At 42.0% G+C, this 22,310-nt stretch overlaps 1 protein-coding gene across 1 annotated transcript in view; it reads right to left on the reverse strand.

Moving 5' to 3' along the window:
* Nucleotides 1-22,310, reverse strand: part of LOC142369833 (uncharacterized) — a 130,590-nt gene that overhangs the window by 29,391 nt on the left and 78,889 nt on the right. Inside the window, exons 10-13 of the mRNA XM_075452232.1 lie at nucleotides 7,633-7,686; nucleotides 6,365-6,418; nucleotides 3,928-3,999; nucleotides 3,425-3,460 (exon numbers count right to left, since the gene is read on the reverse strand). Of these exons, the coding sequence (XP_075308347.1) occupies nucleotides 3,425-3,460; nucleotides 3,928-3,999; nucleotides 6,365-6,418; nucleotides 7,633-7,686 (216 nt within the window). The remainder of the gene's footprint in view (nucleotides 1-3,424; nucleotides 3,461-3,927; nucleotides 4,000-6,364; nucleotides 6,419-7,632; nucleotides 7,687-22,310) is intronic.

The following is a 22,310-nucleotide window of genomic DNA, read 5'->3' on the forward strand; positions in this document are numbered from 1 at the left end:
TGCCAAGTATTACTTTGTAGCTACCAGCTTCGTTCATTATCACTCGATTACCTCAGCCACTCAATTCAAGAAAATCAAAATCAAGAAAATGACAGCTCCGAAAAGACCGCGGATGTTTACCTGGCAATTTGCACCGGTTCGCAATTGTCCGACTCGGATTTCAATGACACTAACGTAAGTTGTAAATGTGATTTAGATAGATATACAACCTAAATTTGAGACGTAGTGGCCAACCTTGTCACCTACAGCCGTTTTGATTAGCCATGCTAACTCCATATGATTTATCGTTAGTTATTTGCGAGCTTGCCAGTCAGTGTCCTTCAACAGAGCATACACCAGACTACACCTACACCAGACTACACCTAAACTAAGAGATAATAAAGCAAAGATGATGATGATCATTACCTTATCTGTTGGTCACCATTGAAGATCCCAAAATAGTAGTAATAGTAGTAGTAATTTCCAAGTCCTTCCTTATTGTAGCGATGTAATCCAGTGACAGCGCTAGCAAGAGCAACTCGAAACGCTGAATGTCAAACGAAACTGTAGATTTTTTTTTGTAGAGTCTAACTCCTTGTTTGCTACTGGTAATCTAACTACCTGCCTGATATAAGTAGCCTACACATATTTCCCGGTTTATGTAAGGCGCCTATCAACAAACATTTAAAGTGATGTCGTGCCTGATTATAATGCGAGAATTTCAAACCGGACCTGCTGTCACCATCATTCGTCTACCAAGTGATAGCCCCAGCATTTAGGTTGCCAGAGTTAGACTACGATCAACTCGGTCTTATAAATGTAATTGTGCAAACGTATTTGAAATACTTAATACATTTTGTGGAAAATTGTTTGTGGTAGTCTTGTCATGGTACTGTAGTGAAGTTCTGAAGTGGGCCCAAACTTTTTTTCTCTGAGGAAGGTTACCATATAGCTGCCCCTATTTCTCTGCATTATAGCCTATGGTCTATAATAATAATAATAACAATAATAAATTAGTTTTATATAGCGCTTTTCAAGATACCCAAGGTCGCTTTACATTACATGTAGGCATGTGTGTAAATGTGTGTGTGTGTGTGTGTGTGTGTGTGTGTGTGTGTGTGTATGGCAGGGGGTGAGGGGGGAAATTACACTGAATTTCAATAAAAACAAATTTCATTACATTCACGTTACTCTCATTTTATTATTACTGAGGTCGTTCAGAATCACCTGAGATATGATATGTTATGCAAAATAATACTTAAATATGCCTACAGTACTATAACTATCCATTTCAAGTTAAAGAGAGGAGTGAATATTTGTTCAGTCTCAAAATATCCTTTTTGATACAGTTCAATGGTCGTCTATGAAATACATGAATGAATAATTCCTAATGGATCACATATCATTTGAAAGAGCCATTTCCAATCTTTAAATAGAAAGAAACTTACAATGAACACTTGTCATTAGTTTTCAAGTTATTCTTGGTTATTTGAAATGTTTCTCAAATTGCCCATTTCTTTCGGAATTCTCAGGAATCTGGAGCATTGTTGTAAAATTCTGTTGGGGTCTAGAGGGTTAAAGGGCCAGTTCGCCTCTTTAAAGGGACAGTTCGCCGCTTTAAAGGTACAGAACGCCTCTTTAAAGGGACAGTTCGCAGCTTTAAAGGGACAGAACGCCTCTTTAAAGGGACAGTTCGCAGCTTTAAAGGGACAGAACGCCTCTTTAAAGGGACAGTTCGCCTCTTTAAAGGGACAGTTCGCAACTTTAAAGGGACAGAACGCCTCTTTAAAGGGACAGTTCGCCGCTTTAAAGGTACAGAACGCCTCTTTAAAAGGGACAGTTCGCCTCTTTAAAGGGACAGTTCGCAGCTTTAAAGGGACAGAACGCCTCTTTAAAAGGGACAGTTCGCCGCTTTAAATTTAAACGGCTTTGATGCCGTTTAGGCTTGAATGCTTCTTCTTTTGGCCTTGCGAACCATTCCTGAGCAGCCGTGATTGGTTGAGCGATACGCACACTTTGGCAGGCCCCTTCTAAATTTCTTCAGAAATTTTCTAGTTCTTTATTATTGGGCTGTCCCACATATTCTCTGAAAAGCCTCCAGCTGATCCAAAATGCTGCAGCCAGAGTTCTGATTCAATTCAATTCATTTTTATTTATATAGCGCCAAATACAACAAATGTCATCTCAAGGCACTTAGATAGTAAGTCCAATTCAAGCCAATTGGAATTCAATTAATTAATAATAATCATAATTCATAAAATAATCCAATTCGTTCATATAGAGCCAATTCAAAAACCATTTCCTAGCTAAGAAAACCAACAGATTGCACTGAAAACTTTTTGTTTTTTGGTCCAATCTCCCGGCCTGAGCGTGCCTGAGGCGACTGTGGAGAGACACGACTCCTACTAATATGATCTCTCCTACTAGTTTCTGATGAGAACTAACAGCAGAGATCATATTTCTCCTCACATATAAAGCTCTTAATGACCGAGCTCCATCATATCTTAAAGATCTCATTATAAGATATTTTCCTAACAGAGCCCCCCCCTTCTTTTTCTGTCTTCTCAAACCCCACTTGGTGGAGGTGGATGGCCACCCTCTCTGAGTCTGGTTCTGCCAGAGATTTGTTCCTGTTAAAAGGGAGTCGTTTTTCTCCACAGTCGCCTCAGGACGGGAGATTGGGCCGAATAAAAAAAAAAATAAATAAAAAAAAAAAAGTTTCAGTGCAATCTGTTGGTTTTCTTAGCTAGGAAATTGTTTTTGAATTGGCTCTATATGCACGAATTGGATTATTTTATGAATAATTATGATTACAATTAATTGAATTCCAATTGGCTTGAATTGGACTTTATTATCTAAGTGCCTTGAGATGACATTTGTTGTATTTGGCGCTATATAAATAAAAAAAAATGATTAAAATAATCTTAATCTTATGAGTCGTAACACCATACATTTAAAGACCTGGTTTCCACAGTCAGTCACCTGACCTACTCTGAGTTTAGGGTGAGTTGGGTCAAAGACTAGCAGAAATGGTACAGTGATCATTGTCCAACAAGAAGGGTGGCGGTTGTATTTCCCAGCCTTCCACGTCAGTGTCCTCAGGCAAACTCTACTTTCTCCCTCTGTGATCATTAGTGTGTGTTTGTAAAGAAAAGCATGCATGCCGTATATAAAGTGCAGGCACACAATAATAGCACTGTGTGAATGAGAGAACCAAGATTAAGTTCAAAGTAGTTCCGACCATAAACAAGGGCTCGGTATGAGTGGAGATTCCTTCAAAAAGCATCTGAGTGAGGTCTCATGAAGGTGGAATGAACAAAGGCTAACACACTTTGTTTACTTAACAAATGCGATATCTTTAGTTTTGTTCTATGCAGGAAATATTAGAAAATGAAATACAAATAAAAAACTACATTTTGTGGGAAGTGAAGAAAAGCCACCGTACCTGGTTTCCCGTGGAGCCAGTGTGACCTCTCTCCCCCTAACAGGACAAGACGAGACTGAACATCAGAACTCCTCTACCTTTCTATCAGGTGACAGTAAGCCATCTGCATAACAAGACGTGTTTGAGGAATTCTCAGCTGAAGAACGCCCCCCCCACTGACTACAGGCTGTACAGCAAACAGAGTAGCTTGTTGAATAAAGTAGGACTGTTTGTTCTATATGTTTGTTTTTGAAGAGTGAAGGACAACATTCAGAAGCATTCAAATTAATCATGTCATCTAAGTATATGATGAATAATACATCAACAAGTCGGAGTTATGGTAATCTGTCAACATTTGGAAAGTACAACATGGAGAGTGTGTAAGCCCCCCGTAGCTAAGCCATAAATCATTTATAAAGCGTTGCTTTAACTGCCATTTGTAGACTTCGTTAAGTGCAGATAAAACCTTGGAGCTTCTTTATTCTTGCTCATTATCATGTGCTGCTGCAAGAGCCGACTCTCACCTTATGACCTTTGAAGCCTGGCAGGCCTGTTGTACCTGGAAGTCCTGGAAAACCTGGCTCCCCCACTGGGCCCTGAGAAGGTGAGAGATTATTGATCTTTGGCAAAAGAAAAGATCTGGATAATGTTGCATTCCTTTAACTGGGATGCAAACCTGTGACATCAGCCATGTGTTGGTTTGGAATATGACAGCTTCTTTGGCCAGCCAAAGCTGCCACAGCCAATGATCAAGACTAGTTAAAGGAGAACTGCGGTATTTTCAACATTAATCCTCATTTATGAGTCGTCTGCAATGTTTTAGAACCCCCCTCACCGCTTGTTTGATGTTTACTGCTGTCTCCGGTATTTGCCTAATTTTGATTCTTCTCAACCTGCTTCAGAACGGCAAGTCATGCGCATGTCCAAAAAGGTCCGTAAAAGCACCATAAACGTCCGTTTTCAAAATCATCAACTCACCGGAGTGGTTACTGGTGTGTACTGGTAATCAAATTTCGTGGCGAAAAGTTGCTTGTCGTGTTTTATTTGGCAGCTCGTTCATGCTCGCACTATTTTCTTAGCGGTGGCGGAGTAATATCAACGAACATCCAGTACAAAATGTCAAATAAAACACAACAGAAGCAACTTTTCGCCACGAAATTTGATACAGATTACCAGTGCACACCAGTAACCACTCCGGTGAGTTGATGATTTTGAAAACGGACGTTTATGGTGCTTTTACGGACCTTTTTGGACATGCGCATGACTTGCCATTCTGAAGCAGGTTGAGAAGAATCAAAATTAGGCAAATACCGGAGACAGCAGTAAACATCAAAAAAGCGGTGAGGGGGGTTCTAAAACATTGCAGACGACTCAGAAAAGAGGCTTAATGTTGAAAATACCGCAGTTCTCCTTTAAGCATCGGTTACAAAGATGTCAACTTTTCAAGCACTCGTTTACTGACCGTCGTCATCTTTTCTGGAGCACTGAAGTAACATGTGCTTTCAGGGATGTCACGCTGACAACAGCCTATGTTACCTGTCCTCACGCAGTCCAGACGGGAAAACTACGATTTTTCTCTTTTTTTCACTAAACCGCCAAAGGGACATCAGTGGGCGCACTTGCTCAGGAACATGATAATTGTCATTAAAAGAGCAGCTGTCACTCATCAGAAGAATCCAGGCTGCATGTTGGTGAAATAGTCCTTGACTGACAGGATGAATTCCACCATCATGCTGAATTCTTTTATAGTTATCAGATTCTGACTGATAGTGCTTTTGTTTAATTAAACCAAATGGAAGTTAATTCATTCCACAATCTTTGAATCAAGATGGGAATCTGTTTTGACTCATTGACCTAAAACAGCACAATCAAAACTAAGTCTACAGAAAGATTTGTTTTCCCATTTATTAATATTGCATTGACTTATTTCACTTTGCAGTTCTTTATACCAGACAGATCAGTGCATAAAATACGACTACACTAATGAGACAGGACTGTGAAATGCAGCGCTTTAAAAAACTCTTCATCACCCCAGGTTTTTTCCTCGTTTGTTACATTACAACCTGTAATTTCAAGAAGTGCATCTATATACAGTGTATATTCACCCCCCTCTGCTCAGAGTACCTAAATTAAGCTCTGGTGCTGCTAAAGTCATGTAATTAATTCAATTAAGTCCATCTGTGTGCCTTTTAAGTATCACAAGATCTCAATATAGATTATTGTACAACACTGCAAAGCAAGCAGCACAATGAAGACCGAGGAGGTCCGAGGAGCTTTCCAAACAGATGAGAGCAGATTCAATTAGAAAATTCTCTGAATACTCTGAATATATCCCCAGGAGCAACGATAAATCCATTTCTGAAAAATAAACCTGCCAACAAAGGGAGATTGGAAGAGTCCTTAAACATACGGGAGACGGTTCTCTGGTCATTTGAGACTAAAACAGAACTTTAGGCCACAAGGGAAAATATAACAAGTGGCCAATATACCAAAACTGGTCAGAGAAGAAATTTGAAGAAATGTGCTTTGGAAAGTGACCAGGGATAATTCATTTGTTTTTTAGCACTATCCATTAATAGTTAAGTCAGAGGAAATCTACTCTTGGACAAATAATTAGAAAAACTGTTATGTTGCATCATATCAACTGATGGCATGATAATGTCCAGGCTCATATACTGATGCATTAACGTTACAACCTGTAATAGACTGATGTACTGATGTATTAGCCTCTAAGTTGGTTAATCACAGCAAGCCACATGAGTGAATTCTTTCACTAACCAAAGATTACAAGGAAAACAGGTATCCAAAACACCAGAATACTCACCAAATTTGAATTCTTTCAAGAAACCACCCTTTGAGTAACGGTAAATGCAAATCTCAAGTTTTGATCTTCACAACTACCTGTTAGTGAATATCATCAAATGTGGAAAAACACATAAAGTGAGATAGAACTTCTCTCACCGTCTGTCCTGCTGGACCGAGAGGCCCTGGAAGCCCTGGATCACCACACCTGCCCTGAGGAGAACACACACAAACTCCAATCAGTTGTACAAATCATTATCCACTGAGCCTGTCCCTGTACAGGTCTCCTTTCTGTGAACCAGCTGTGCCAATCACTGCATCAAACTCAGAAGCCAGATTACTTTTTTCAGCCAGGAAATGGTAATGCTGTCAAGGCTAACGATGGAGATGGAAGCAAAACAAATCCTCTGCTGCTTGCAGGCAATGGGGTGATAGAATGACTTTTTTCCAGTCAGATAGTTTTGATCACAGGAGTGAGTTATGTAACAAAGCTGCTCATGTAGCTGCTATCCCAGCTTTAAGGAACCTTTTGTTGTTTTGGGGATCAATATTTTGTAGATCTGCAATATTTGAGAAGAAATATAGAATTTTTATGTTCCAGGAATCATTTTCCAGATGATCTCCTAGAATCTTACCTTGTAATTAAAAAAAAATGAATAAAAAATAGCAGTAAATATAATATTATACCCAATAAAGTGCAAGGTAACATAAGTAAGTGAAAGTTGGGTTTAAAAACTTGAGTAGCTGTTATCTTCCAATGCTTGTTTTGGCACTGTTTGCCTTTTAGTTTGATTGTGACTAAAAAGACAGAATTCAGTTACCAAGCATAAAATGTTACTCGCTCCTACGCTGAGACCTGCAGAAATAGTTTGAGTTTGAATACCACAGATTACAAAATGCAGGTTTTGATCAAAGAAATAAGGAAGTGAGTGAGTTCTTGTTGCAGTTCTTTGAGACCTGTCATATTATTGAAGTTGGCCCACCTCAGTGGGATGGCAACTTTAAGATTAGTTTTTTTATTCAGTATACTTTAACATCTTTTTGCAGCACATTCTTCATGTTCTGCATGTTGTGCAACAAACTAACGATCAACTCGATGAGGATGGTTTCTTAATATGCAAGTCTAAAGTCTAAATATCAGTTTTACATGTTTAACATTTTTGTTTGAAAGTACAGCAACAAATCCTGAAGAACACCTTTAATTTGTTTCTCACTGCCTAAATAACTATTCTTAGCAGAATGACATCTATTACATATTCACTAACACCTACATACTGATTCCAAACAAGCTGAGTCCCTCTCCGCAAAATGAAGTATCCTCCACGGGATCATCAAGAGAAGCAAAAGAGGGGGTAACATTACAGATGCTGAGTATAGCCGAGCAGCAGTCCATTAGTATTATAACTAATAACGCTCAACACACAGACCTTGGGACCATCTTGACCAACTGCTCCAGGCGGACCGCCGGTCCCCTGGACTCCCTGGATAGAGAGAGATATTTGGAGGGGGAGGACAGAGGAGAGGAGCAGGTGAGAAAGGAAGGGAGAGAGAGAGAGAGAGAGAGAGAGAGAGAGAGAGAGAGAGAGAGAGAGAGAGAGAGAGAGAGAGAGAGAGAGAGAGAGAGAGAGAGAGAGAGAATGAGATGAAAGACACACAGTGCTTTGGGCTCTATGTGACAGACTGCATGACGGCTTAGTCAGGAGGGAAAAATGAGATGGCTCTGGTCCACCCACAGCAAACACTCACACACACATGCCGGAGCAGGCAAACACACACACACAGTTTACATATCCAACAAAGCAGTGTGCTGCACCCCCAGCCCAGCTTGAAGTGGTGTGTTTGTGGTTCCATCTATCCTCATGACTTTCTCACACACAGACATCCCCACAGCCTTATTAGTGCTTTCAGGTCATTGCTGAGGCGAAAAAAGGATTGAACAACAGAAAACAGAAGAAGTGGTACACTGTTTCCCACCCTGTCAAAGAAGCATGTGAGTCTGTAGGACAAAGTTTATCTTAAGCAAACATATGTGGCCTCATCTGGATGCATCATTCAATTTAATTCAATTCAGTTTATTCATATAGCGCCAAATCACAACAGATGTCACCTCAGGGCTCTTCAGTGATACAGTCCAATTCATTGTAATCATAATCTTATCAAATACAATTAATTCAATTCAAAATGAGTCCAATTCATACACACAGAACCAAAATGTCCTAGCTAAGGAGACTGTTCAGGCTGCAGGTAGAGCAGCAGCTTTTGGTCCTGGTGTGAGCTTTGGTTTATAATCTGACCATTTTCTACCTCTGCTGGGTTGTTTGCTCTGAACTTACAGAGCTGATCACTTTTTGGTCTGATTCAGAACGGTGATCACCAAATAACCTGATTTCCTTTTCTCTGCTCCACACTTTTCTATTCATCAAAGTTGTGTTTCTTCTTCACTGTTGCTTTCATCATCATGTCTGTTGAGTTTCACAACGAGAAGTTAGGGAGCGTCTGCATCCATCCATCCATACACAGCTTTACAGAGCTGCAGAAAGGAATGTGTATGCACATTCTGCCACTGTGTTCACACACAGTTGTCGGCATGAATCTACCGTTTCTGCTCCTCAGTTCACAAACACCTGAAGAGTTTTATGAAAAGAACACATGATCCAACACAGCTGTAAAAGATGCCCCAGTCCCCACAAATGTCTTGGTGGCATCAAATTCCAAGTCAGCATCTAAATATTAAATGTGTTGTTTAAGCATCTATTTCTAAGTGAACAGGAAAATCATTGTTTTCTGTTTTATTTCCTTTTTAAAGTATCCTCATGTAATGTTGGAAACAGGACTGATATCTGGACCTCCTTTAATGAGAAGACAACTCAAATAAGGCATCTTTAGAAAGAACAGGCTGGAACAACAGGCCATTGCTCATTAGTGCTGACCAGTGCCGGGCAGTAACACGTTACTGTAATCCGATTACTTTAAAAAAAATTTAAATAAGATTACAATTGCAAAAACAGTAATTAGATTACTACACAGCCTGCTCGCGGCTGTGTAGCTGCGTTACTAAACAGTGATTTAGTTTGTGAGAGTGTGGTCAGCGCGTGGATAGATCAACGAGAGATAACACAAAGAGAGCAGGAGCATGCAGCGAGTAATGCTTGCATTACTCCGAGTTTGACTCTGTAAAAAGTGACAAAAACACGAGAGTCCACTGTACACTCTGCGTGGGAAGAACATTTTTATCTGACGGCTTAGTCAGGAGGGAAAAATGAGATGGCTCTGGTCCACCCACAGCAAAAACACACACACACACACATGCCGGAGCAGGCAAACACACACACACACACAGTTTACATATCCAACAAAGCAGTGTGCTGCACCCCCAGCCCAGCTTGAAGTGGTGTGTTTGTGGTTCCTTCTATCCTCATGACGTTACAGCGAAAAATTCCACCTCAGATCAAGCACCTAGCAGCCGGCACAGGAATGTGAAACTCACTGAGAACCCCCCGGATCCCCCCACTGACATGACCTCTGCGGCAACCACATCCAACTCCACCGGGCAAACCTCCGACGGCCGCTCTGCTGCTGAACAGGTGAAAATAGACTCAACAGTGACAGGTCTTAGTACCTCAGAGCTGAAGAAGCTAGTCGCCGGTTATATTGTCAAAAACATATTGCCCATTTCCACTGAAGACTCTGAATCATTCCGACGCATCGTAGAAAAAATACCGACCAAAAGCGGTGTCAAGCAACCATAGAAAGTCATTTGCAGGACACCTTGAGAGAGAATACAACACAATGGTTATTATGCTCATTATTAAGCTATTATGTAAATTCTATATGTTGGAAGATGCAGAAGGAATAGAAATAGGCTGAAAGGTTTATTGCTGTATAGTGTACTCAGGTTGTGCATCATGTTTTTGAAAAGTAACTAAGTAAAGTAATCAGTAAAGTAACTAATTACTTTTTTTTTTTTTTTAATTTTCTGTTTATTGGGATTTTTCACATTTTTACATACATGAACATTACACATTAAACATCGCTTCACACAGAACTTTCACTTGGGAGCCGTTATTCTAATAAATTTTGACTTATCTGGTAAAAGTAGGTTATTCTCTATTTGTTGTCACTATCTTTCGTCTTAAATATTATCCATTTTGTCCATTTTTTGTCCATTTGTGCCTGTTGGAGTCTCAGTCGATGCGTCAGTTTCTCCATAGTGTAAATTTCTTCTATTATGTCAATCCATTGGTTTTGACAAGGGGGGTCAGTCTTTCTCCAGTTCCTCGTAATAGCTTTCTTGCAAGCTACTAACATTATCTTAATCAGATACCTGTCCTTTCCCCTTATATCGGCACCGTGAAAAATGCACAGACACAGTACCCTGCTACTCAAGGGGATATCATATCCTAAAATTTTCTTCACTAATGACTGCATTCATGGCATCCCACAGTATTGTCGGGTCTACCGTTCCGTTGTTGTTTTCCTTGTTATATTGCTTTATTTCTGCTTTTATCTTCTCTTTCTGCTGTTCGCTATTTAATACTCCCACGTTCGTTCTCCATACCGTATTTCGTTTCCTATTACCCAAACGAAGCTCCAAATAAATTGGACTATGATCAGAAACATCTGCCGCCCCTATCTTGCATTCCTTCACTCTGTGTTTGTCATCCACCTTTGTTAAAAAAGAATCTATTCTTGAATGTACTCCATGAGCAGCCGAGTAATGCGTAAAATCTTTTCCTGATGGATGCAAGCTTCTCCATACATCTATCATTCCCATTTCTTCTAATGAGACTTTTATAAATTTCGATAACTGCATTTTACCTTTTTTGTGGCTCGTTGTGTCCATATTATGGTTCAGGACTACATTTAAATCGCCCCCACAGATTAAAATTCCTTCTGTTTCAACTGTTATTAAATCAAATAGGTTTTTGAAAAACTTTTTGTTACTCTCAGGGGGCGCGTATATATTTACCAAGGTTATTAATTCATTTTCTATTCTGCCTTGTAATATTATGTATCTTCCTTCTTTATCTTTTAATTTCTTTTTGTATTCAAATTGTATTGTGTTCAAAATTAATATAGCAACTCCTCTTCTACATCCCTCCTTATATGAGCTGTAATATAAATTCCTGTAACCATACTTTTTTAATGTTTCATGTGTCGTTTTGGATAAATGAGTCTCTTGCAGAAATATAATTTGTGCTTTTTCTTTTTTCAGTTTTGTCATCACCCTTTCTTTTTTACTCAGATTATTCAGACCATTCACATTCAGTGACATTATCTTGATATCAGTCATAACTACATTTTACCAGTCCCTTCAGATATGTTCCCAAGCAATTCAAAACAGAACCAGCATGAACTTTTGCTGAACAAACATAAACCAAAGTCCCAATGGACTTTCAAACATGGGGTACCCCTCTTCCCCAGGTCCCTGTTGGTGGGCGGAGAGGAAATCCTCACCTGTGTTGAGGGCCTCTCCCTAGATCTAGTACTACTCCCATCTTGTGGGGTACCACTCCATCTAGACATGTCCAACTTTAACATCTCACCCTCACTCAGTCGGTTCTAATTAAATCTTATAAAATAAAAAAGAAGCCTGAATAACTCCCAGCCGTCCCTCTGCAGGTCTCTTCTTCTGTCAGTTATTTTATCCACAACATGGGTATGGTAGAATACCCTGTTCAATGACGCGATCCGTTCTTCCGTGTCCATACCTCTTTTCCCGCAGTGTCGACTTCTCCTAGGAGCACATCATTTTAAGATTTCCATTGGAAACTTGGCAGTTTTTCTCTCACTCGGTGCGCCGCATCTCGTTCTTTCCCCTTCACTCGCTGCCACCCCGCGGCTCCTCGCTGCGGCTCCTCGTTGCGGCTCCTCGCTGCGGCTCCTCGCTGCGGCTCCTCGCTGCTTCTCCTCCGCTGCCGCGGCGTCTCCTCCTGGCTCAGCAACAGTGTAGCCTCTTTCTTTCAGGTCTTGCGCTGCTATCCTGGCACTGTCATATGTCTTCGTTCCCTCCTCCCAATGTATCCGTATTTTAGCGAGTGGTGTTTGGAAACGTATTCCTTTCTCTTTCAATGTTTTTTTAATGGCCGTACATGTCTTTCGTTTCTGGACAATCTCGGTCGGGTAGTCGTGATCAAAGTAGATTCGTTTTCCCGCTACTTGGACCTTTTTCTGCCATGCTTTCTTCAAGATCATTTCTTTGGTCTCAAATTGTAGGAAGTTAACCACGACTGACCTCGGTGCTGCGTTTGGGCTTGGTTTCGGGTTGAGGGCTCGGTGGGCTCGTTGAATCTGGAGATTGATCCCCTCCGGAAGTTCGAGTTCCGTTTTAAGAAGTTGCTCCAGGTATGTAGCTGTGGGTTTCCCTTCTACATCTTCTGGCAAGCCGAAGATTCGGATATTGTTTCTCCTTGATCTCCCCTCGAGATCAGTTAGTTTTTCCTGCATTAGCTGCGCTTGTTCTACCACCTTTGTTAGCATCTCATTAGCATCCATTTTCCATTCTTCCACCTCCGCTATGCGCGTCTGTGCCTCGCTTATACTCCCTCGCTGTGCCTGTAGCTCCCGGTCGCTTTCGGACAGCCTAAGCTCCATCTCTTGTCGAAAATTCTTTATTTCCTCTCTCATTTCTTTCTTCAGCTCGTCCTTGAACACGGCCAGCTCCCTGCACAGCTCTTGCTGGAGAACTTTAATATCACTTCTGATAGCTGCGAACCCGTCTTGCAGCATTTCCGTGTCCTCGTGTTCTTCCATTCTCTCTGTTGGGTCTTTTTCGTGTTCAGAGATTTCTTCCGTTACCGGCCGCTCTTCAGCTCCTTTTTGCTTCTTATCGTTTTTCCTGCTTCTTTTCTTGTTTAACCCACTCATGCCTTAGTTTCATCTATCGTGTTCCGATTTAGTTGTGGGCATTTTTAACCCGACTCAAGCGAGCTCTCTTACTACACTCCTACTCCCTCCGCCATCTTGTTCACCATCAACTAATTACTTTTTAAAATAAGTAATCAGTAAAGTAACTGGATTACTTTCTTGGAGAGATAATCAGTAACTAATTACTATTTCCAATTAACTTGACCAAGACTGGTGCTGATGAGCCAAATTATCATATGATAACAGTATAGAAAATGTACCTTTGTTTTCATGTTCCGTTGACATCGTGAGAGTCAGTAAGAATGTCCTTGTGTTGACTTCACCTGATTCAACCTTGGTGTTACATTAAGGTGAAGTGTATTATCAGCTGAGGCTGTCAAGCTTGTTCACAGCAGATGTAACACAGGTACACAAACCAGGTTATCAGTTATAGACATGTCTCTAAGTAAGCTGTACTGCATGCAAAGATGCCATGTCATCACTCGCCAAGGATTAACACACCTGGGCATTGCTGTCTTGCTTTACTGACATCTTTTAAGCCTGCCTGGAAGAAGTCAGGAGGTGAAGCTGTGGTATCAAAGTCCAACATAACGGAGGATCTTTGTCTTTTTAAATAAACTAATTGTCCCACAATGACTGATAGGATAACTCAAGTTCGAGTTCAGTGATGTAAATATTGATAATAAGATTTAGAGTTGTGGTAGCGTGTCTTGATTCCTTCAGCGTGTTCTTAAGTTATTACAATTATGGCAGCTTGTGGTTTGAATTGTTCATGTTGACACTGAGCTCTTTCAGGTCTGAAGTGTGATAGCTTAAAACACTGTGATTATAGAAACAAAGGGAGATGAACCGGCTGGAAGTTTAATATAGAGCACCACTTTAGCAAAAAGTGCTGTTACTGCTCTTATTGATATACATACAAGTACAGGTGGAAGGTAGAAAGCATGGAAGACTCATTCCATGTGATAAAAAAAACACAGCATTATACATCTACTTATAACCAGGGAACCAAAGCACATTTGAAATGCCAAATACGATTGAGGTAAGCCAGGTAAACTGAAAGTTTGAATTCTATATGTATTTATCTTCAAACAACTGTATGTGGTTGCCTAGATACAAGAGGTGGCTAATCCTGCCCACAGACCGAGTCTTCTTCCTCCCTCTCATCCCTGCTAATGTGTGTGTGTGCGTGTGTGTGTGTGTAGCAGTGTTCTGTTCCACTGGCGGGAATGGGATGGAAACTAAAAGACAAAGCTCGTTAGTCTTTTGCAGAGTTTTCAGCTGTCTGTAACACATCTTCACAGAGAGCATGAAACAAATGCAATCTAAATGATCAGTTTACAGAAATGCCTCCATCATTCTCTGTGTAAATGTTGATCCCCTTAATATTCATCTATTCATCAAAGCAGGCTGTCACAAAGTAATTGTATCCTTGTTCAAGGTCCACTTTTATGTTTGTACTATCTAACTATGGCCACAAGAGGGCAGCATAACAATTCACCCTGAGTCCCATCATCCCCACAGATCCGTTTTCTCTCTGCTCTGCTGTATCTTTCCAAGTTTCATTTTGCTTTGGGAGTTGCCCAAGCTGTGTGTACAGCCAAAGCCCCTCACACACTAAGATGACTTCTGGCCTGAATGAACAAACATTCATTATCTTAATGACATTGCAACATAAATCAAAGGGATTCATAAAGACCATGAGCTGAATTAATGATCCCGTTATCTGCCTGCTGATGGGACTGTAATGGTTACACACACAAAACTGCACAAACATGAATGTAAACGAAGACCTTGATATCCACGTCACATGATAATACGATATATAAATGCTTGCATACAGTGCAGGTTAAAGATGGATAAGTCAGCATGGAGTAGAAGAGAGAGCAGTGAGAGGGTTCCTCGTGTGTCCTGACAGCATGGGCCTTTTCTGGGTTTCTTATGGGCAAAGAAGACTAATTAGTGATTTAACAGGTATGTACACTTGTGAATGTGGCTTCAAAGGAAATACATTTTGTAAAATTTGATTAATAATGTGCCTGTGCACCTTTAGGATGTATGATACCACCATAGTCATGATTACAACACTACTGTAGGCATGACGGAACCTTGTTGAGATGCGGAATATGAAACATCTCTTCTTTGTAAAACCTTTTGACAAATAACTTTGTGTCATTCAGGCCTGGTTAAAACAGCATAGTAGTCTTGTACTGAAGATAAAGCAGGAACTAAGGAGGCTCTGTGAAGTGCTTATGTGGTCAGATGCCTAAAGGCTCTAGCATGGTTGCCGCGTCTGCTAGCGCTAGCGGTGTTGATGACGTCACGATTTCGTGCCCGCCATGTATAGTGGTGCAAATCGATGCGCCAGTAGTTGCAATTTTCTCCGTCACAGAGGTGTCGCTGCTACGTGAAGGTTACCGCTACTCTACAACCACGAAAGTGGAGAAGAAAACAATAAAGAGCAGGAACACCGTCATTAATGATACTGCTGCAGTATCTGGATAATTTAATTTTTTTAATTCAATTAAAAGAGGTGAAGGTTTGAAGCCCCCGGCATCAACAGAGTCTCTGCCCTCTTCTTTGCCTTCACGTATCTGTCCCGTAGCTTCTTCCACACTCTCTTACAGAACTCTCCCTCTTTCCCCAAAGTTCTGCCCATCTCTGTGCACCAGTTTTGGGAGTTTACGTGCTCCCTGTGTTGTTTCCCTGCAGTTTCATACAGCTGCCTGTACAAACGCACCTCCTCACTGAGCCTGGTCTCACAACGGTCCATCCGGTTTGTCGTTCTCGGCGCAGCCAAGTTACAAAAATCAACTGGTGCACGACAACTCGCTGCGCCGTCTTTTCAAGGCAAGCGCCAGGCCTGAAACGTCATTTTGACGTCACGGGCCGCCACCGCCGTGACAGACGCGTCAACTGTAACTCCAGCTTTAGGCTTCATTTGCACTGCAAGTCTTGATGCCCAGATCTGATTTTTTGCCTAAATCTGATGTTTTTAACGTGTGGTTACACATACTTTAATAATGTGACTCATATCTGATTCACGCGATTACACTTGCCTATCACCTGAAACATCGCGCATGCCTACTTAAGTGTTAACCAAACTCTGCTGCTGAGGCAAATGGACGATGTTGACATAGGTGTGATGCTAGTGTTGCGGTACATGAGAAGTTCGCCCAACATTGGCAGGATTTTAAGGCAGAGAAGGAGGAAAAGGGCCATTTTTGCATCCTGTGCACACGCTGCAATTATTGCCTCCCCAGCTGTTCAGAGGAGTGTCTGGGTGCGAGACCGATCGTTGGTTTTGACCTCCTCCGCAGCGGCGGAGCTTGAGGGGGTGCAAGCGGTGCCCCCGCCCCCGGCCCGCCCCCCCCCTACGGGGCCCGGGCCGGCGGCGGACCTGGCCGATATTTAGAAATTATGCTACATCAAGCCCTGCCGCTGCTCCACACGCTGCCTGCTGCCATTCTACTGAAGGGCTATCAAAGATCCTTTACCCGCGAGATGACTCACTACGAACAGTTTCCGTGGAGCAGCCCGGACAAAGATCTCATATTTTACAGAGGTCTCACTCTGATGTGCCGACAGATGTCTCTTTATTTTGAGTTTTTGTGGGCGGGTCAGAGCGTGTTTCTCGACATGATGCGCTTTTTGTGTTAAGGCACAGATATAGAGATATTATAAAAGGCCTCGTAAAAATATCTCTGACAAGTGACAAAACAGATGAGCGTGGTGAAGCAATTGCGCTCAAGAATGCCATAAGCAAATTTTCTTTCATATTTTTGTTCAACATGCAAACCAAGATTCTTGAATGTATAAACGTTGCCTCACAGTTACTGCAAGCTAGGGACGCGGATATTCTGAAAGCATCTACTCTTCTGCAAAATGCCATCAGTGTTTTGATGGAGTAAAACTAACCCAAAATTACGTAGTTGCTCTCCGTGGCGTTGAAGCTTTTAAAGGATAAGACCGGTTTTTTGACATTGGGCCCTTGATTTCACATTATAACATGATGTTCTACTCACCCCTGCTTGTTGTTGAACATTTGGAGCTGTTCCGAAGATATTCGCGAGGCGTCTGGCTGCTCTCTTGAGATATTCGGCCATGAAACGGTTTCCTATGGGCAAGCTTATACAGGCACAAACTATGCTGTTTATAATTTATTAATTACTGTACACTAGCACTGATAACGTGGAGGTGCGTCGCTTACTTAAAAAAATCCGGGTTACTAATTTAGAATTTTAGCTGAATGAATAAATAGGCAGCAGGTCTGTGGGCTGTCTGTGGCAGTAGCACCACGAGGACGTCAGTAACACCCACTTTACGACAAAAAATCAAAATTACAGTAACCCGGATTTTTTTAAGTAAGCGACGCACCTCCACGTTATCAGTGCTAGTGTAGAGTAATTAATAAATTATAAACAGCATAGTTTGTGCCTGTATAAGCTTGCCCATAGGAAACCGTTTCATGGCCGAATATCTCAAGAGAGCAGCCAGACGCCTCGCGAATATCTTCGGAACAGCTCCAAATGACCAACAACAAGCAGGGGTGAGTAGAACATCATGTTATAATGTGAAATCAAGGGCCCAAAGTCAAAAAACCGGTCTTATCCTTTAAGACCCGCTGTTGCGGCAATGTGTATGTTGTAAAATTATGTTATGGTGAGTTTCATAAAGGGCCCGGTCATCTGCCCCGCCCCCGGGCCCGGCTCTGACTTGTTCCGCCACTGCTCCTCCGACATGTTCCTTGTATGTTTATGTGTCTCGCATTCACTAGCTTACCACGTGCGACAAAAAATCTAAATCGTCGCATATTTAATGACGTGTGGAACGCAATGTGTAACAATACCCGATCTGCCTGTTTACACGGCGGTCGTATTGTCACATATTCGATTCATATCTGATAAATTTCCACATATGAAGGAAGCCTGTATCCGATCTCAAAATATCCGAATGCATGCGTCCTTGTCCTATTTACATGGTCGAAAAACATATCAGACCTGTGTCACATGAGAGCAAAAAATCGGAATTGGGTAACATTTAACTGACAGTGTAAATGTAGCCTTATAGACCCCTGTACCAGGCAGCAGTTAGAACCCTTTCAGCTTGGAGAATCAGGAAAGTTTCCTTACAGATGGGCCAAACTAAGAGTTACTCAGAACAGGGCCACCAGAAGAGTCAAATTTTGCCATTCAAAATAACTCAGACCTGAAAAAAATTCAGAGAACACAAACAGTCTCAGACATGTTACACTGATGGTGGAGTTCTAACTAAATTACAACCAGATGCGTAAGTGGCATGGTGTAAAAGTCAACAGTGTAGCATTCACTCAAACCACTATGATAGTTTTTTAGGTTCCTTGAAAATGGTCTGAGTAGCTATTAGTTGGGTAGCTGTTAGAAGTCGCCTCTGAAAGCACTCTGACTGATACTGACTGCAGGCGAGACCCCAACTAATAATTAGTGCTCACAGAAACCCACTTAAATAAAAACGCTGTCAAAGCCTCAATTCCTTCCTGTAATGATGTATGAGCAATTTATGTGTAAAAAGTCAGGAAATTCCACTAATGTGACTGATCTGATGTAGTACAGTACACTGAAAAAAGTGACTTTTTGGTGAAGTAAACTCTATTAGAGTAACTGTCATCATTTCTACCTTGTATTTTTAAGATTCAGTAAGAACTCGAGCTTCTTAAGTAAAAATTAAACATTTTATTAACGTAATACATGAATTATGGGGGAAGAGTAAGTTTTACTTAGGTTTCCTCATACAATTTAAATGTTTAATAGTTGTATGTACATAAACCTAGAAATACTACATAAACTTTACTCTGAAAGTGTATCGTTAAAATCTAAGTTACTTCATAACAGCAAATACTACAGATATATAAAATTTACTTAAAATTTTGAGTAAAATGATGTTCCTGCCTATGAAAAACAAGTAGACTTTACTTAATTTGTTTAAATAAATATAACTTAAAACTCAGATGTAATTAAGTAAATGTTACTTAATATCTTCAAAACTGTTCTGTTTCATGGTAAGTACAATTTACTTGATACTGGCAAGTGAGTGTTACTTGATATTGCAGCATTAAATATTACTTAAATCATCTGAGTGCAAATACTTACAAAGGGTTTTTTAAGTAAATCTTATGAGTTGTTTTTTTCAGTGCAGTGTGGAGAACAACTTATATTGTACAAAATTATCTTTTTAGGACCTGAAACAACTTGTTGAATGTCAGTTTAACTATTGCAAGATTGAAAGTTTTCTTTTCACCTGCCCATAAAAAGCTTCACAAAGAAGGGACAGGAGAAGTCTACAGGCTTTTCAAGGCTCGGAACGCTGCCTTCAAAGCAGGAGACCAGGTCGGCCTGAGGACATCAAGTGCCAACCTGTCACGTGGCATCAGAGTGGCTCAGAGGGAGTACTCCAGGAGGATCGCCCACCGCTTCAGTGGCAGCAGAGACTCACGCAGCATGTGGTGAAGACTACAGTCAATCATAGACTACAAGTCCCCACCGCAGACCTGTGACAGCTCCCCCTCTCTGCTGAATGAGCTGAACGGGTTCTTCGCTCGCTTTGAGGCACAGAACACCACGCCTGCACAGAAATCCCCCCCTCCTCCAGGCGACCAGGTGATTACACAGTCTGTACGGTGTAAGAAGAACATTCAGCAGGATCAACACCCGAAAAGCATCTGGTCCTGACAATATACCTGGCCGCGTACTGAGGGACTGCACGGGAGAACTGGCAGATGCCTTTATAGAGATCTTCAACACCTCGCTGTGTCAGACAGTCGTCCCCACGTGCCTCAAAGCCACTACCATCATCCCGGTACCGAAAAAAATCCTCACCATTCAGCTTCAATGACTACCGTCCGGTTGCCCTCACTCCCATCCTCATGAAGTGCTTCGAACGGTTATGTAGCACATCAGGTCGGTGCTGACCCCCTCCCTGGACCCTTTCCAGTTTGCATACCGGTCAAATAGCTCGACCGAGCATACCATCGCCACCGCCCTCCACCCAGTCCTTACACATCTGGAAAATAAAGACTCCCACGTCAGAATGCTGTTCAATGACTTCTGTTCAGCATTCAACACAATCATCCCGCAACAGCTGGTCATCACACTTAACCAGCTAGGACTGGACACCTCCCTGTGCAACTGGTTGCCTGATATCCTGACAGGGAGACCACAGGCAGTGTGGGTCAGCAGCATCACATCCAGCACCATCACCCTGAACACGGAGGGGGGGGGCGCCACTTCACAACTCCAACATCCAACAACTGTGGTGGGTCTCATCAGCAACAACGATGAGACAAACTACAGGAGTGAGTGAGCCGTCTAACCTCTTGGTGCAGGCACAACAATCTCTCCCTGAATGTGGAAAAGACAAAATAGAGATTGTTGTGGACTTCAGGAGAGCGCACACCCAAAACCCCCCTCTGACCATCAATGGTGTTGCTGTGGAAAGGGTGAGCGGCACCAAGTTCCAGGGTGTGCACGTCTCACAGGATCTCTCCTGGACCACCAGCACCTCATCACTGGCCAAGAGGGCTCACCAACGCCTTTACTTCCTCTGCAAACTAAGAAGAGCTGGAGCCCCGCCCCCCATCATGTGCACCTTCAACAGGGGGACGATCGAGAGCGTCTTGTCAAGCTGCATCACAGTGTGGTATGGCGCTGCACCGCATCCTGCCGCAGGTCCCAGCAGGGCATTGTGATAGCAGCGGAGAAGATCACAGGCACCCACCCTTCACGTAGCCTCTTCAGCGTGCTGCCGTCAGGGAGGAGACCGAGGAGTCATTTGACCATGATTACGCGACAGAGGTTGTTCAAAAGAGAAAAGAATTCCACGTTGCCAAAAGAATCCTGAAGGAGAAAGGCGTCCGGTTCCATATGCCATTCACCAGGATGAGGATCCTTTGGGAGACAGGAACCCGCACCAGCAACAGCGCAGAGGAGGTGAAGAGGGAATTTAAGAGGCACGGACTCTCCCAGAGATGCTCTCTGTCACTTGTGTGCATCAGCCAAAGTTCCTATCTTCCTATCGTCAGGGCAACGGAGACCGCAACGGTTGTGATTGGTCGGCTAACAACATAATTTCCGGAATCACTTTTCTGGTTTAGCTCCTTCCTCTCAGAACAACAACACCGCCATTTCTGAAAGAGTTTACTGTGTGCCGGTCAACATTTGGTCAAAATTATTTGCATTTCAAAATCAACAAACTACAACGCCAACAACAGTCTTTCTCTCTCGGTCGCCATCGTTCACTGTGAGGAGTGGAACAATTAATCAACCACTTTCACGAAAAACGTCTCAAGATTGGGTCATTTAACGTAGCAACGCCTACTGATCGGGAGGTGAATCGCCTTTTGTGTACGACTGACGGAGAACTTCGAAAGGACGGAGATCCTCTCCGTGACTATGGAGAAGCATACTGAGGCCTTGAGGGGCGACTGCGGCGGCGGACGGGCTGGAGTCACGACTCCGCACAACGATGGAGTGGCAGCGCAAGGACGGATCCCGCAGGAGCTACGCATCAGCAGCGGCAAGGGCCAAGGAAAAGCTGCAAGAGTTCCAAAGATTATTTGTTCAACAACAGAGAATATATAACTGGTAGGAAGGTTCTGATATGGTCAGTGATTTTAGTTGTCAGAATAATGATAAATGATAATGATAAAGTTGACTAGCAGATATTCCTGGCTTACACGTGTCCGAAACACTGTTGTCCTTAAAAATCCACATGAAGTCCAGGTAACGGAAAAATATAGAAATTTATTCCACAAGTGTCACTCAAGTATCCATACACCTGGCTTTCAATACAATATAGTACGGGACACGGTAAAAAAAACGTGAGTCTCCATTGCTGGTCTGACGTTCACAACACAGGTGTAACCTTCCCAGGTGCGAAGCTGCTGCCTCTTACAGTTACAGTACCGCCTAGGGCTGAACAATTTTAAGAAAAAATTGAAATTGCGATTTTTCAGGCAGAGATTGCGGTTTCGATTTCAACCACGATTTATTTTCTTTAAATCAGATTTCAGTGTAAATTAATTCAAACAATAAATTTCATTAAGATAATGCAAGAATGAAACTGCTGGCAACAGATTTCAAATGCAAGACTGTTTATTGACATCGAGTTCCTGAGAAACATCAGTTATATTAACCAAAAAATTAAAATAAAAAGAGAGCCTTCTTTCTTAAGTAAACTTTTGCTTCTTTTACATTTCCCATAA

The sequence above is a fragment of the Odontesthes bonariensis genome, chromosome 20 (genome assembly GCF_027942865.1).
Source record: "Odontesthes bonariensis isolate fOdoBon6 chromosome 20, fOdoBon6.hap1, whole genome shotgun sequence".
Classification (NCBI taxonomy): domain Eukaryota; kingdom Metazoa; phylum Chordata; class Actinopteri; order Atheriniformes; family Atherinopsidae; genus Odontesthes; species Odontesthes bonariensis.